The sequence below is a fragment of the Cygnus atratus genome, chromosome 17, assembly GCF_013377495.2.
Source record: "Cygnus atratus isolate AKBS03 ecotype Queensland, Australia chromosome 17, CAtr_DNAZoo_HiC_assembly, whole genome shotgun sequence".
Taxonomy (NCBI): Eukaryota; Metazoa; Chordata; class Aves; order Anseriformes; family Anatidae; genus Cygnus; species Cygnus atratus.
The window spans coordinates 112,326-127,280 of NC_066378.1; the positions used below are offsets into that span (position 1 = coordinate 112,326).

The following is a 14,955-nucleotide window of genomic DNA, read 5'->3' on the forward strand; positions in this document are numbered from 1 at the left end:
CAGGAGCAATTCAGACCTACCCACTCCAGTCAGCCATTTACGTGAAACGAGGTTGAGCAGTAGCCCTTCCTAACTTTTCAGCGGTTTGCACAACTGTCAAATGCTCAAGGACCTTTCTTTTCCAGCCTCCAAGTTACTTTTCTAGAACATCTACTCTTACATGAAACCATTCCAAAGTAATCTGTGTGGTATTGGCTGCTCAATGTTAACACAACCAACATCATTTTTACCTCTTGTAATAACTTTCATCTAACAGTAAAAAAAAAAAAGTTTTGCTTCTTAAAAAAAAAGAAAGCATCAGCCTCTGTGCTCAACTCTTCTCTTGAAGAATTGTTCTTCACTTATTTTTCTGATTTCATTTTTTCTTCTTGGTAGGATTCTAACAAGATTATTGGTTTTGTGTTGTTTAGAACATGAACAAAGATAGAATTACAGACTGCAGCTGTGTATCAAGGACAGTAAGTCCCCTCCTTATTTTAGGAGTAAGCTCAAACCAAAACTTCTAGTTCCAGAGGCACTATGGGAACTACATTGCTGCTAGCTAGCCACTAACAAGCACTGCTCCCTCAACAGCTTTGTTGTACAGCTCCCTCCACTATCAAAATGGAAAATCCTTACATACTATCCCAGTGCAAAAACATAGCTTCTCATTATTGGCTATGCCTTAAAAATACTTGCGCTTGAGCACAAAAACACTTTCGTGTTAAAGTTCAGATACAGAACGGTATCTGAACTATCTGTTAAAGATATACAAGTTCTCAATAGTTAGAACCATACTGATTTATGACTTAAAGAGATGCATCTGGAGTTTCTGACCTATGGGGAGCATCTTCTATCATACCTTTAATTCTCTACAGATAATCAAATATGAACAATAAATTTAAATACATCTCAAAAATCAGATTTTGTGGGAAAGGAAAACACAAGAAAGTCTGGACATAGCCTGAGCTCAGCATAAGCAACATCAAGTGATATTAAGCCCTACAAACCCACAGTAGTTTTGAGAGGCCTCTTGAACAGATTTAAAACCAAAAGGAAAAATCAGTCATGACTTTGCAGATCCCCTACCAGTGTATCCCCAAGAGAAAACCATACACTGAACAAAACACAGTGGAAATCCATACTGACACAGACTCTCTCCTTCAAGAGCTAGGTGAAGTTCAGATGAGACAGTATTCACCATATTACTTCGTTACAATATTTTATGTACAAACCTCATCGATGCCTTCTTCCTCATGGAATGTCCGTGACAAGAGAAGGCAAGTCATGGTGTTGTTTTTCTTTGTGAAAAGGATAAAGTCTTTCCCAATCCGCATGGAACCCCTGAAGACAGATTTCAGGCAGCATGTTATACTTGATGATCAATACATTTCAGCAAATTAGCAGAATTTACGCTAATTCTTTAAAAACAGACCAAGTTATGTTTTCATTCCACTATGTTCGAGTATGAGACACCAAAAACAGATTAAGATGGGTAAAAAGGCTTAAACAGCAGCTACCCTCTCTCTATAATTCCTTCAAAAAAAACATCTAAATCTGGACATTTTCACAAGAAGAAATGGAGCTCTCTAAATTCTTTCCTGAAAACATTAACACTAATCACAATTAAAGAGTGCAAAATGGAGCTTTCCAAACTCATACTATGAAGAAAGTTTAAAACAAAGGTTTTGTTTTTAAATCTGAAAAAGTTGACTACAGTGAGATGTGATAATAACCTTCAAATATATGAGCAGAAATGTAAGTCAGAGAGAAAATGAATGCAACCTTCATTTTGCTGTACACACAAATGAATAGCAGTAGACAAGTTTCTGGGAGACAATATATTTTCCAACGTGACAGGAACATTAGCAATTCAACTTATCAGCTAGCTATCACAAAAAGGACAGTCCTCCTCCTCCTAACTCTCATATTCCCATTAAGACCTTCCTTCCCAATATTCTCTTTTATCCTATCAGCCAACTCCTCCAAAAACCCTTAACAGAGAAAAATTAACATTTCATCAAAAGCTAGATCAGGGGTTCTGTCAGTTCAATTCTCTTTAGATTAGACCAGTGTGATAGCAAACATCTCCTTTGCACGTTTAGGCTTCAGTCTGCAATTCCTAGCTGCAATATAGTATGCCCCTCACTCAAGTTTAAGAACAGGCGAGAGTTCTGCCTCGGAAGAGCAAAGGTAGGATCTGAGATCTGTCCTGCACTGAAGCTGGATTGATGATATCTCAAGACCCCTTTCAACCCTCCCTGATTTCTATTCTCCCCCAGATATCTATTGAATCACACAGATTCCCCCACTAGGATGAACATACATCAACAAACCACATGGAGATCAGAAGCATAAGGCAGAACAGACAATCAGAGTAATCTATAAAAGTCCTCCAACTTTCTCAAACAGGTTTTACAGTTGTGAATGGTTTCTCTTTCATATCGAATCTGTTCCAATCAGCAAGATTTAATTCTGTTCATCTGTCACTTAAATCCCACCCCTCCCCTCATTCCTACCATCATTCCCCTTCATCTCTGTGCAATTCATAGAATCATAGAATGGCCTAGGTTGGAAGGGACCTCGAGGATCATCTAGTTCCACCCCCCTGCCATAGGCAGGGACGCCTCCCACTGATCAGGTTGCTCAGGACCTCATCTAACCTGGTCTTGAACACCTCCGGGGATGGGGCATCCACAATCTCTCTGGGCAACCGGTTCCAGTGCCTCACCACCAGACAACCTTCCTAGAGAAAGGCTGCAGCACTATTTTGCTTTGATTTTACTATTTGCCTGATATTGACATATTAAGGTCGTTTTTTTTTCCTGCTCTTTCATTTTTTCCAGCTGATCCATATCCCCTGAATCACTTAAATATAATGGAAAACACTGTCATCAGTTTGAACATGCTTCTCTACTCATTCTGTCCATAGAGTTCCTGCACACCAAAACACAGTATCTTTCTTTAGATTTCATCTCCGAGTGTTTTTCTAGTAAAAAGATACACACCTCCAAGCAAAAAAATACGTTTGCTATCTCATCTCTAACCTCCATAATCTCACGAGGCTAGCTTTTAATACCTACGATTTCAAGCCGTTCCCATACTGCCCAATTTGAGTTGACTCCGGTGATCGCTTGGCTGATTTACCAAATTGAATAACACTGGCAGCTTCATCTGGAATGAGAGACAGGTAGCAAATCCAAAGTTTGTTTTAATATACACAGAGGCACATCTTACAATGACGAATAAGTTTGTATTTAAATAGCACAGAAAGACTGCTGCAAGGAAGAGGCCTGAAGTCCAAGCCAAGGTCTCGCCCTGAAGCTCTGCCATCCAGCCCCATAAGAACTACACTGGTCAATGGCACTGGCATCGGAAGTTTTGTACAGATGCTGTTACGCTGACAAAAGGAGTTTTAAGTTTCAGACTAGATCAGTACCTCATCTGAACTGGGTAAAGATGTTCTCTTTTTACAAAAAAAAGAAGTCAACAAGATGATCTGTTGTGTTAACCACAGTTACCAGCGTGCTCATAAATAAACCAAAATCCAACCCTGGGACACTGCAGCTCTGGTTCTACTAACACCACAGACTCAAAACCCCTGGTACTCGGGCATAAGTCACTAATACAGAAAGGTCTTGAATTCAGGATAAACTGAGTACATTTTCTTTATGGAGTTGAGCTGAACACTACCACCAATTACTGCACTAGTAAGACAAAAGCTATTTTTTTGCAGCAGATTCCTGGACAACTGACAGCAAGACAGCTATGAGTATAAAAGCAGTACTAGCAACTACCACAGGAAGTCAGAGCATTTTATTAGCACAGGACAAAACAAAAGGATATGATAGTTTTACAGATGAGAGGGTCTGTCATTTTTAGTTCAAGCCCTTCCATTGTTCAAGGTATAAAGCCTTTTAATATCATCCATAGGACAGAACAATTGTACTCCCTTCTGCCAAGAGATAGTAATCGTTTCACCATAGAATTTACTGGGAAAAATGAAATGCAATTCCAGAGATGAGGGAACACAAAGTGCCTTAACAGGAACAATCATTCAAACAGGAAGGCTAACAACAATTACTGCCCTCAATGCACATACAAGCTGCAAGGGAGGAGGGGACAACTATTTCAAACACAAATTTTGACAGGATTGCAGTACTTCTTCCCTTTCCTCAGCCTACTAGGGTGTTTCCTTGCCAGCCAAAGCAAACATAAGACTATCTCATACTTGGAGATCTGGATTTTTTTTATTATTACTATTGTGTTAGTTTTAAAGCCTAGTCAGACAGGGGTATATGGGATATTCTAAGAAGAGAATATCACTGCCCCCCCGCCTTTGCTATACTAGAAGTTGTATCAACAGCTATTTTTAAGAAAAAATTCAGAAGTCTAAAAAAGGAAAGGAGTAATTGCCTGAAGCATTTCCTCACTCAGAAAAGGTGAACATATGGTTTATCGTTCAGGGTTGGAGACCTTTTTAGGGTGGCTTTAGGTGATTCTTCTTGGGAAGAGAAGGATAAACAATGCCCAGAAGAGGGGACTCCTGAAGGGTTAGGGAGCTTCCCTTTCTGCTACAGTTTGTCTTTGGGAGAGATTTAGTCTTTACCCTCCTCCCAAAAACCAAGGTATAATTTTTTTTTTCCAAATTTTTAGTTAAGGCTCTAGAGGGAGTTTCACTTACAACTATTTTAGTCACACTGTGTTCATTTTGTTGTGTCTCAGTTACTAGACTTTAAAAACAAACTCCCTGGCAACAAAAAGAGGGTTGACATGACCTATGCCAAACAGACAAGGAAAAAAAAAAAAAAAAAACAATCTGAAGGAATTCAGTGAAGATGGCAGATTGATATTCAAAGCTCAAGAAAAGGAATCAGGTCTTGCACTTGGAGTACAACAACCCCATGCAATGCCACAGGCCGGGGGGAAGAGCAGCTAAAAAGCTGCATGGTAGAAAGCGACCTGGAGGTATTGGTTGATAGCCAGGTGAATATGAGCCAGCAGTGTGCCCAGGTTGCAAAGGCGGCCAACAGCATCCTGGCTTGTATCAGAAATAGTGTTACCAGCAGGACTATGGAAGTGATTGTCCCTCTGTATTCAGCTCTGGTGAGGCTGCACCTCAAATACTGTGTTGAGTGTTGGGCCCCTCACTCCAAGAAGGACATTGAGGTGCTGGAGTGTGTCCACAGATGGGCAACAGAGCTGGTAAAGGGTCTAGAGAACAAGTCTTGTGAGGAGTGGTTGAGGGAACTGGGGCTGGAGAGAAAAAGTGGCTCAGGGAGACCTTATCACTCTCTACAATTATCTCAAAGAAGGTTGTAGTAGGGTGGGTGTTGACCTCTTCTTCCAAGCAAGAAGTGATGCGACAAGAGGAAATGGCCTCAAGTTGCACTAGGGGAGGTCTAGGTTGGATATTAGGAAAAATTTCTTCACTGAAAGTGTTGTGAGGTGTTGGAACAGGCTGCTCAGGGAAGTGGTTGAGTCACCATCCCTGGAGGTATTCAAAAGACAGGTAGATGTGGTGCTTAGGGACATGGTTATTGGAAGACTTGGCAGTGCTAAGTAAAGATTCGTACTTGATCTTGGATGTGTTTTCCAACCTAGGTGATTCTATAATTCTAAATTTAAAAAAAAATCCTAATAAGAAACATCAAACAGCTGGGATATAGAACTGGGGGAAAGACCTGTTTAATTCTGGAGTGTTGTTCCTCCAGGACAGCAACAGAAAACCCTTCTGAATGACATACTATTACAGTAGGCATGCTGTCTGGCACAGAGCTCACCAACTATCGCTCACAAACCAGACCTCCCCACTGCTTCTCTGGGACTGCTGTTTGAGATGCATCATGTCAGTGCAAGTAGCAACAAAACAGTACCTGCAAAGTGGCTTGCATCACCTGGGGAGAGACTTTTATTAAAGGAGTGTAGTGATAGAACAAGGGGTAATGGTCTTTAAAAAACAAAAACAAAAAACAAACTTAGATTAGGTATTCAGAAGAAGTTCTTCACGATGAGGTACTAGAACAGGAAGTCCAGAGAAGCTATGGGTGCCCCATCCCTGGAACTGTTTTAAGCCAGGTTGGATGGGGCTTTGAACAACATGATCTACTGGAAGTTTTCCCAGCACATGGCAGGGGTGTTGGAACTAGGTGATCTTTGAGGTCCCTTCCAACCCAAAACATTCTATAATTCTATGAAAAGGCAGTCACTGCAGACAGACCTGGCTTCACCCTTTCACAGAATGTTAGGGGCCTTGAAACATCATCTAGTCCAATTCCCCTGCCCGAGCTGGAACGCCTCGATCAGGTCACACAGGAACACGTCCAGGCACGTTTTGAAAGTCAACAGAGAAGAGAATTCCACAACCTCCCAGGGCAGCCTGTTCCAGGGTTCTGTCACCCTCACCGTAAAAAAAAGTTTCATCTCATATTTAAGCAGAACTTCGTGTGTTCCAGCTTGCACCCAACTGCCCCTTGTCCTATCATTGGGTGTCACTGAGAAGAGCCTGGCTCCGTCCTCCTGACACTCACCCTTTACACATTTATAAACGTTAATGATGTCACCCCTCAGTCTCCTCTTCTCCGAGCTAAAGAGACCCAGCTCCCTCAGCCTTTCCTCGTAAGGGAGATGCTCCACTCCCTTAATTATCTTCATGGCTCTGCGCTGGACTCTCTCAAGCAGTTCCCTGTCCTTGAACTGAGGGGCCCACAACTGGGTGCAATATTCCAGATGTTCTGTCACCAGGGCAGTGTAGAGGAGGAGGAGAACCTCTCTTGACCTACTAACCACACCCCTTCTGGCACACCCCAGGATGCCATCGGCCTTCTTGGTCACAAGGGCACAGTGCTGGCTCATGGTCATCCCGCTGTCCACCAGGACCCCCAGGTCCCTCTCCCCTTCACTGCTCTCCAGCAGGGCAGTCCCCAACTTATGCTGGTGTCTGGGGTTGTTCTTGCCCAGATGCAGGACTCTACACTTGCCCTCGTTATATTTCAGTAAGTTTCTCCCCGCCCAGCTCTCCGGCCTGCTGAGGTCCTGCTGGATGGCAGCACGGCCTTCCGGTGTGTCAGCCGCTCCTCCCAGTTTTGTGTCATCAGCAAACTTGCTGACGGCGCACTCCATTCCCTCATCCGAGTCATTGATGAATATATTAAACAACACTGGTCCCAGTACCGACCCTTGAGGGACTCCACTAGATACAGGACTCCCACTCGACTCCATCCCATTGACCACAACTCTCTGGCTTCTTCCCTTCAGCCCGTTTACAGTCCACCTCACTACCCGATCATCCAGACCACACTTCCTCAGTTTAGCTGCGAGGATGCTGTGGAAGACAGTGTCAAAGGCTTTACTGAAATCAAGATACACCACGTCCACTGCCTTTCCATCATCTATCCACCCAGTTATATCCTCACAGAAGGCTATCAGGTTGGCCAGGCACAACTTCCTCTTGGTGAAGCCTTGTTGACTGCCCCTAATGACCCTCTTATCCTTGATATGACTACAGACAATACCAAGGATAAGTTGTTCCATCCCCTTACCAGGGATGGAGGTGGAGCTGACCAGTCTATAGTTACCTGTGTCCTCTTTCTTGCCCTTTTTGAATACCAGAGTGACATTTGCTTTCTCCAGTCCTCAGGCATCTCTCCCAATGCCCATGACTTACCAAAGATGGAGAGGGGTCTAGCAATGACTTCCATCAGCTCCCTCAGCACCTGCGGATGCATCCCATCAGGATCCATGGACTTATGGAAGTCCAGCTTGCTTAATCGGTCCTTAACCCAGCCCTCATCAACCAAGGCAAACTAGCCCTTTATTCTGACTTCATCTGCAGCCTCAGGGGTACAGGGCTCCTCAGGAAAGCCCCTGGCATTAGGACCTTTGAGAAAGGTCCTCCTGTATTTTTGAGTCCTCCAGTTAAGCATACAACCTGAGTACAGAAAGTCATCCTTCTTGCCTTCTCCATAAAATCACCCTCTGTATTCACATTATTTCTACTACAAGCACTCCATCTAATGACAACATATTCAAACAAACATCTCACATCCAAAGTATCTTTCTTATTGCGTGTAGGTAATCAACTTAAAGCAAGATTATTTCCAGTCAACTTTTCCTTGGGACAGTGGAAAAGGTGGAAGAAGCTCTGAGATCTTTCATTGCCTTAACAACTACAGATACAAACCATCTAAGTGAAATGACTGAGCACAGCTAGTTATTGAGAAACAAGTTTCATAGAAGTTCCTATAGAGACCCAAGATTTATTTCAAAAATCCATCAACACAAGAGGAAACTTCAGTGTGCTAACAAGACTGTAGACACACTTACCCTTAGAAATATGCAGACCACTCTTCTGACACTGGTCCTCTAAGTGTCATTGACTACGCGCAAAAGCATGTATGTGTGCTTTTTAAAAAAGTGCCAGAATCCCAAATACATTTAAACACTGTTTTTCACCAAAGTATGCCTTGAATTCATAATATTTGAAGAAATACAAGATCTAAAAAGTAATCAAGACTTTAGTAGTTAACTGCATCCAGTAAAACGAAAGCACTTTTGAGCTCCCAAACTTCAAAATATAGCTTAAGCTTACTAGAGCTGGGATAAAAAGCAAGTTAAAGACTCATTTGCTTCTATCATTTAGATAATAGAATTACAGATTACTTCCTAAATTAGTTATAATACTTCAATCTACAAACGGTTTGAGTCATTAAAATCTTGCAACACCTTGAGAGTCCAAACAGTAGGTTAAATTTCTCAAATCTAAGTATCCTCAGCAATGACACCATTGATAATAAGAGAAATCTCAACCTGAGATATGCAGCATAAGATCTAGGGTTTGGTTTTCTAATTGACTCATATTTAGTCCCCCATGAAAAAGCTAAACTTTTGAACCAGTGCTATGATCTTCATAGTTCCCTGAGGGATGCACTGCTTTTTAAAAATTATCTGTACTATGACGACACTGAATCCTCAAATATTTTGAAGGATTTTTGACTCTACAGCATAAGATAGGAAGGTTGCAGTTTAAGTACAAACGTTGCCAAGCAGAGAGCTCCTCAAAGCAGGAGCTGCCATCTTCAAGATGCAAAGAAGGTGGTGTGGATTAACAGTACCGTTCAACGATGCTAAAGCATTGCAAGAAGGCTTTACTTCTGCTAGATCCAACAGCGATTTACATCAGTTCTTATGATGAGGCAGACTTGCATTTATTATATTCTTCTCATGCTCCTAAGATATTATATTATCAAATATTGATCTCTACCACAATGATAATGATGAAAGAACAGAAAAATGCTTTCAAAGTCAAGCTTGAAATTTTTGTCATGGCACACTTTCATACTAGAGACAAGATAAACTAATCGCTCAGCGGCCCCTAACATGCTCAGAAACCTTTTCCCTTTTCTGGCTACGTTATTCTCCCTCCAGCCCCAATGCCAACTTTGGTATGCTGGAAAACTACAGACCAGGCTGACTCATCTCTATGATGCAGCACAACAATTTTCTTAAGTTTTCTGCAAACTGAAGAGGTGAAGAGTTTGATAAGTGATACAGCGTGACAGTGAAGAGGCAGGAACACATACCCAGGCACAAAACTTCCCTCTTTCAACAGGACCAAGCTGTTAATTCAGTTTCAGCCATAAAATGAAACCTCATCTTGAAAATATAAATGTAACTTGTGTCACTTACTTGAATCCATTCCAGTTCCATCATCCAAAAAACACAGCATGAATCCACCTCTCAGGTCTTCTCGTTGTTCTATGAGAGAAGAATTATTCAATACTCCCATACAGAAATTTGAGCTTCATAAAATGGAATCAAACTAAACAGTGTTCATGAGAAAAGTAACGCAATAAACTAGACTTCCACAAACTTAGTACAGCTATGCTCTAAAAAAGGCACCTATTTTTTTTTTTTTTTAAAAACAGAATGACTGATTTCTCCTACACTTTAACTTCTATGTAAATATATGCTACAACAGCGTACTGTAAAAGCAGGTTTCCTAAACACCTGGTACAAACTGCTGTTCACTTTGTTATCTAACCTCAGCTGAAAACTGATCTAGCATACTTGCCTGAGTTACTTGTAATGGCACTACTTTTTGAAAGTTAACAGACATCAGGGCACAGGACAAAAACCAACAGGCATAAACACCTTCACTCTTATTCTACCAGGCGCAACACACATTTGCAGTCTAAATCCAAGTTTTAACTTGTGACTTGGCTGATGACATGCAATGAAGCAACAGGAGTGACTTACCAGTATAAATGTCTATTCTTGTGGCATCTGCATCTCTACAAAGCAATAAAAACACAGTCAGTATTCAAACGTCAAATAGAAATGAAGCTAGAAGCCAGACACATTCAATAGTTCCCAAGATGAACCAACTGCACAGATCAAAGTCCAGAGGCCTAGCAGGCAGCACTAACGGACATGTAAAAAACACATTGTTCCAGTTTTTGCCTATTTGAACCCAAACTCAAACAAAAACATTGCTACTATACATAATTAAACCTAGTTACAGTGAATATCACTGACTGTTTAACAAAAGTCATGCTAAGGAAAAAAAAAAAAAGCACATTTCTGAGCTCCTTCCTGTATGCAATCAACACCTAAGCTTTTTCTGTCAAGCTGCCTATGAAAAGCTTAGTAACTTCTGCATAAAACTCCATCCAAATACATTCATGTTTGTCATAGGAAACTGTCATTAAAAGATCATTTAATTAAAGGCATTCATATGCTCTATCCTCCTCTATATTGGAAAAAGTAGCACATATAGCACTATTGCCTCCTTCTCACACCAATTTTTTTTTAATTTTATTTTTTGCTGAGTGCAATGTAGACCTTCACATATCTTTGGTTTACTGATCAGAAGAGTGCAGTTGTGCTATTGCAATAAAACCCTACTTCCTAAATGCCAAGTCACTTTGTTTCATCCTTGTATCTTTAGTCAAGTAAAACTACTTTTCCCAGAAGGCTAACAATGTATAAGCACAGTTCCTCCTCTGGGAAAAGAGAGATAAGGAGTTTGAAAAGAAAAAAAGACTCAGTCTAAAATAAGCTACATTATGTTGTAGAAAAAGTGAAAACAGCAGCAGCTGCTGATCTGAGTTAAAACACAATTCAATACATAGGCACAGAGTCCTGGCTAGCTTCCTACAAAGACTTTTTCCAACAAATAAATTTTTCAGTTCAGCTCCTTACATTACTAACTGCATAGTGTGACAATTCATGCTTGATAGAAAATAATATCAAAATATTTCCACAATATCACATCATAATATTTGATGAAGCTGAAAGAATAAATATGCAATGCTTGGTATGCAGCTATAGACTGCAGTATGAGAAATGTGGCCTAAAACCTCTAATTTCCAAGTACCAACTCTCTCAATTTTCACAATGGCTCTACTTGTTCTTGCTCTATTTTTCAACATCCCACTTCTGATTTCATTTTCATCCTATCACTACCAGGAGCCAAAGATTATTGAAGGATCTTAAAGTCCCAACTCCAGTAATTATTACTTTACCAATTTCTTTAAACAAAAAGGGAGAGTTACTTTTTCCTTAAAAAAAAAAAAGTGTTCTAACAATTTCCCTTCTAATTTTAGTTATTCTATGATTCATTCAAACTTACCTTGTTGGGAATACTACTTTGTTTTTTAGGGGTCGAATGTGGCAGTATAAGAGGACCAACTGAAACACACTGTGTTCAGTTTTGAGCCCCTCACTACAAAAAAAAAAAAAAAAGAGAGACATCGAGGCCCTGGAACATGTTCAGAGAAGGGCTACAAAGCTGGTGAAGGACCTGGAAGACAAGCCCTATGAGGAGCAGCTGAGGGAACTGGGGTTGTTTGGTCTGGAGAAGAGGAGGCTCAGGGGAGACCTTATTGCTCTCTGCAACTACCTGAAAAGAATCTATAGGGAGCTGGAGGTCAGCCTCTTTTTGGAGGTAACTAGTGATAGGACAAAAGGGAACGACCTCAAGTTGTGCCAGGGGAGGTTTAGGTTGTAAAATAGGAGACATTTCTTCTCAGAAAGAGTGGTCAGGCATAGGAATAGGTTGCCCCGGGAAGTGGTGGCATCACTATCCCTGGGGGTGTTTAAAGAAAGGTTGGACATGGTACTCAGGGACACGCTTTAGTGGGTGACAGTAGTAGTAGGGTGATGATTGGACCAGGTGATCTTGTCTTTTCCAACCTTAATGGTTTACATAATCTGCTATTGACATTTACACTAAACTATAATGAGGTTTTCAATTTTTGTTTTTCTTAAAGTCTACTAGAAGTGAAAATTGCTCAAGATCTCCTAAACAGACAGACTAATTAAATCTTTACTGAATCTCCCTTGGGAATTAGCCAGTCTCAGAAACATACCTGGCATTATCCACAAGTTCAGCAAGGGCACCAAATAAGAACTCGTGGGTAGTTCTGCAACAAAACAGAATCAGCAGGGTTACAGACACTGAAGAGAGACCTTTAAATAAACACTAATCTCAAACATATTTTAAACAAGTCAAATCATATGTCTACAATACCAATGCCTTCTACTGACACAAGACTAAAAATTAGTGTTTTACTATCTGCTGGGAGCAGATGCTCAGCAGAAATGCTGCCCAATGGAGAGTCTGTTTCAGCAAACCTGATTCTCTTTATGTTCTGAAAAAGATCGCGTGGTAAACACAAGCATTCTTAACAGACATAGCAGAGAAAGTTATTGACCTGTGAACAAGTCATTGCCTATGAACGAGAAAACAATTCATATAAATCCTCAATTATTCACCACATTGTCAAGTCTCTCTGTGGCAACTAAACAGTGTCTATATGTAAAATACGGACAGATAATATTACAGATAAGGTCCGTCTCTACCATGCGCATATTCACACAGCAAAAGTTATTTCTAACATGAAGAAATTTCCAGATCCTGGTAGACTTCCAATAGATGCAGCTGCTCCTAGTTCAGAAAAAGACAGTCTTCTGCTACCACTGTACCATACCACCTTCCAAACTCAATGCTAAAGTCATCCAGACAGCTGCCACTAGCACAGTCACGAAAGCTATGTTTAGCTTCTAGCCTTTTAACTACCACATTTTATGAGCAGCACCCATTAAAAAGGCTTTAGTTATGTACCTTAACCTTGGGGAAAAAAAAAAAAAAAAAACACATGGTGAGGAAACATTAGAGCTAGTAAAATGATTTCAATATGTTGCCCCCAACATTAATGTAGTATCTCCACTGAAAGCCCAACTTCTTGATGCATTTTCAAAATCCAACAATTATTTCACATGTAGATGAGATGTATCTACCCCAATATTAACTGCAGCTACAATACCTGGAGAAACAGTTGAGCTTGCTGAACCAAATAATTTAATCTACCCAACAAGGATTTATGCAGTTTATTTTTTCTCTAGAATGGCTGATGAAGAGACTGAGCCCTCAGAAGATGTTTTTATCTACATATTTCAGTTTGCATGAAACCTCTTCACATACAACCTGTTTTCACTCCTACACAAAGAGGCCAAACAAATTATACCTAAAAATCAGATTTTCAGCTTTAGAAGAACAGGTACAAAGGTACTTCCTGCACATAAAATATATGGCTGTCCAGGATGTCAATAATTACAAAACAAATTTTCATATTCATCTTCAACGTCATGAACTCTAACCCATCAACGTAGCTCCAAGTTGAGATAAAATACATCAGTTTTCAAAGTTATCACTAGAACTACAAGAAGGGAGCTTTCCATCTCTCTAAGCTTCCACTTGTCCATAAAGAAACAGGTGACAGAATGGAAAGAGTGTTCCAAAGACCATCATACCAGTCAGAAAGCTTTATCAGAAGCTCAGACCTGGTACTCCTTCATTTGAGCAGGATTTCCTGTGCACATATTTCAAGTGCTCCCTATCATTTAGTTTAACTCTACAAATCAACATTCCAGAAACACATTTAAAATTAACCTGTGTCAGGGAAAAAACACAAACAAATGGATACTGTAGCACTAGTAACTATACTTTGTAAACAGCTTTCACTCTACAATTTAAAGAGCACTTAAAATCAAGGAAAAATGTTAACAGGAATTTCCAAAGAAAGATATTGGAACAAAATAGCTGAAAAATCATCGGAAGATAAGAAAGGCAAGAGAAAAAATTATTTCTAAATAGCATGACACCATACCCAACTTAAACACCTACCAAAAATGGAATATCTTGTGCTGACCAGGTAAAGTGAAACCTTGCTACAAGCAAGCAAAATCAATTCAAGCTATTTACCACTAACAGAAACGTGTATACACTATAATTACCTTGTATTAAGTATATTAATCTCAACACTAAGACTTCTGAAATGTCCTGAATTATCTTGTCAATATCTAATTAAAGTCACACATAGTGCTTAGCCTAACAAAAACCATGATCTCGCCTTAAAATCAAGTGTGCCTAAAATACCTAACATCCATCATTACCAACTGGTAGCAATCCTCTCCCCACCCTCTGGGGAAAAAAAAAAAAAGGATTATTTTATTGCAACATAAGTTTCAAAAACATACGCTAAGCTGTTGGTAAAATTGAGACTGTACAAGCTTGTACATAACCTGGACATACTTAAGCGTAAGCCAGATCACCAGAGACAATATCAACCTCAATCAAAGCACTAGAAATACAACCATTACTGGTCATAAGATTGATTTAATGAAACATGGGGAATCAGGAAGAAAGCATTATTAAAATCTGCAGCCTTAGTGACAACTTGGCATAAGTGGGTTGACTTTGAACCCTCTTACAACTTCTACCTTTCATTCAAGACAGCTCCATCCACGCAGGAGGCCAAACTGGGCAAGGAACAACAGAACAGGGACATCTAAGGCTGCCAGTATATTTATTCAAATATGGGTTACAAAAGTCAAGTCAGACAACTCCATAGAACATGACCAATTTCAAGCATGCCTACAAACCAATTAGAGTAGCATACCAAGGGGTGGGAA

At 40.2% G+C, this 14,955-nt stretch overlaps 1 protein-coding gene across 2 annotated transcripts in view; it reads right to left on the reverse strand.

Moving 5' to 3' along the window:
• Positions 1-14,955, reverse strand: part of MORC2 (MORC family CW-type zinc finger 2) — a 50,528-nt gene that overhangs the window by 32,323 nt on the left and 3,250 nt on the right. Inside the window, exons 2-6 of one of the 2 annotated variants that reach the window (XM_035569250.2) lie at positions 12,351-12,404; positions 10,237-10,271; positions 9,667-9,735; positions 3,063-3,153; positions 1,215-1,323 (exon numbers count right to left, since the gene is read on the reverse strand). In XM_035569250.2, the coding sequence (XP_035425143.1) occupies positions 1,215-1,323; positions 3,063-3,153; positions 9,667-9,735; positions 10,237-10,271; positions 12,351-12,404 (358 nt within the window). Of the gene's footprint in view, positions 1-1,214; positions 1,324-3,058; positions 3,154-9,666; positions 9,736-10,236; positions 10,272-12,350; positions 12,405-14,955 lie in introns of those variants that run through there. The other variant, XM_050714130.1, reaches the window with a different exon arrangement.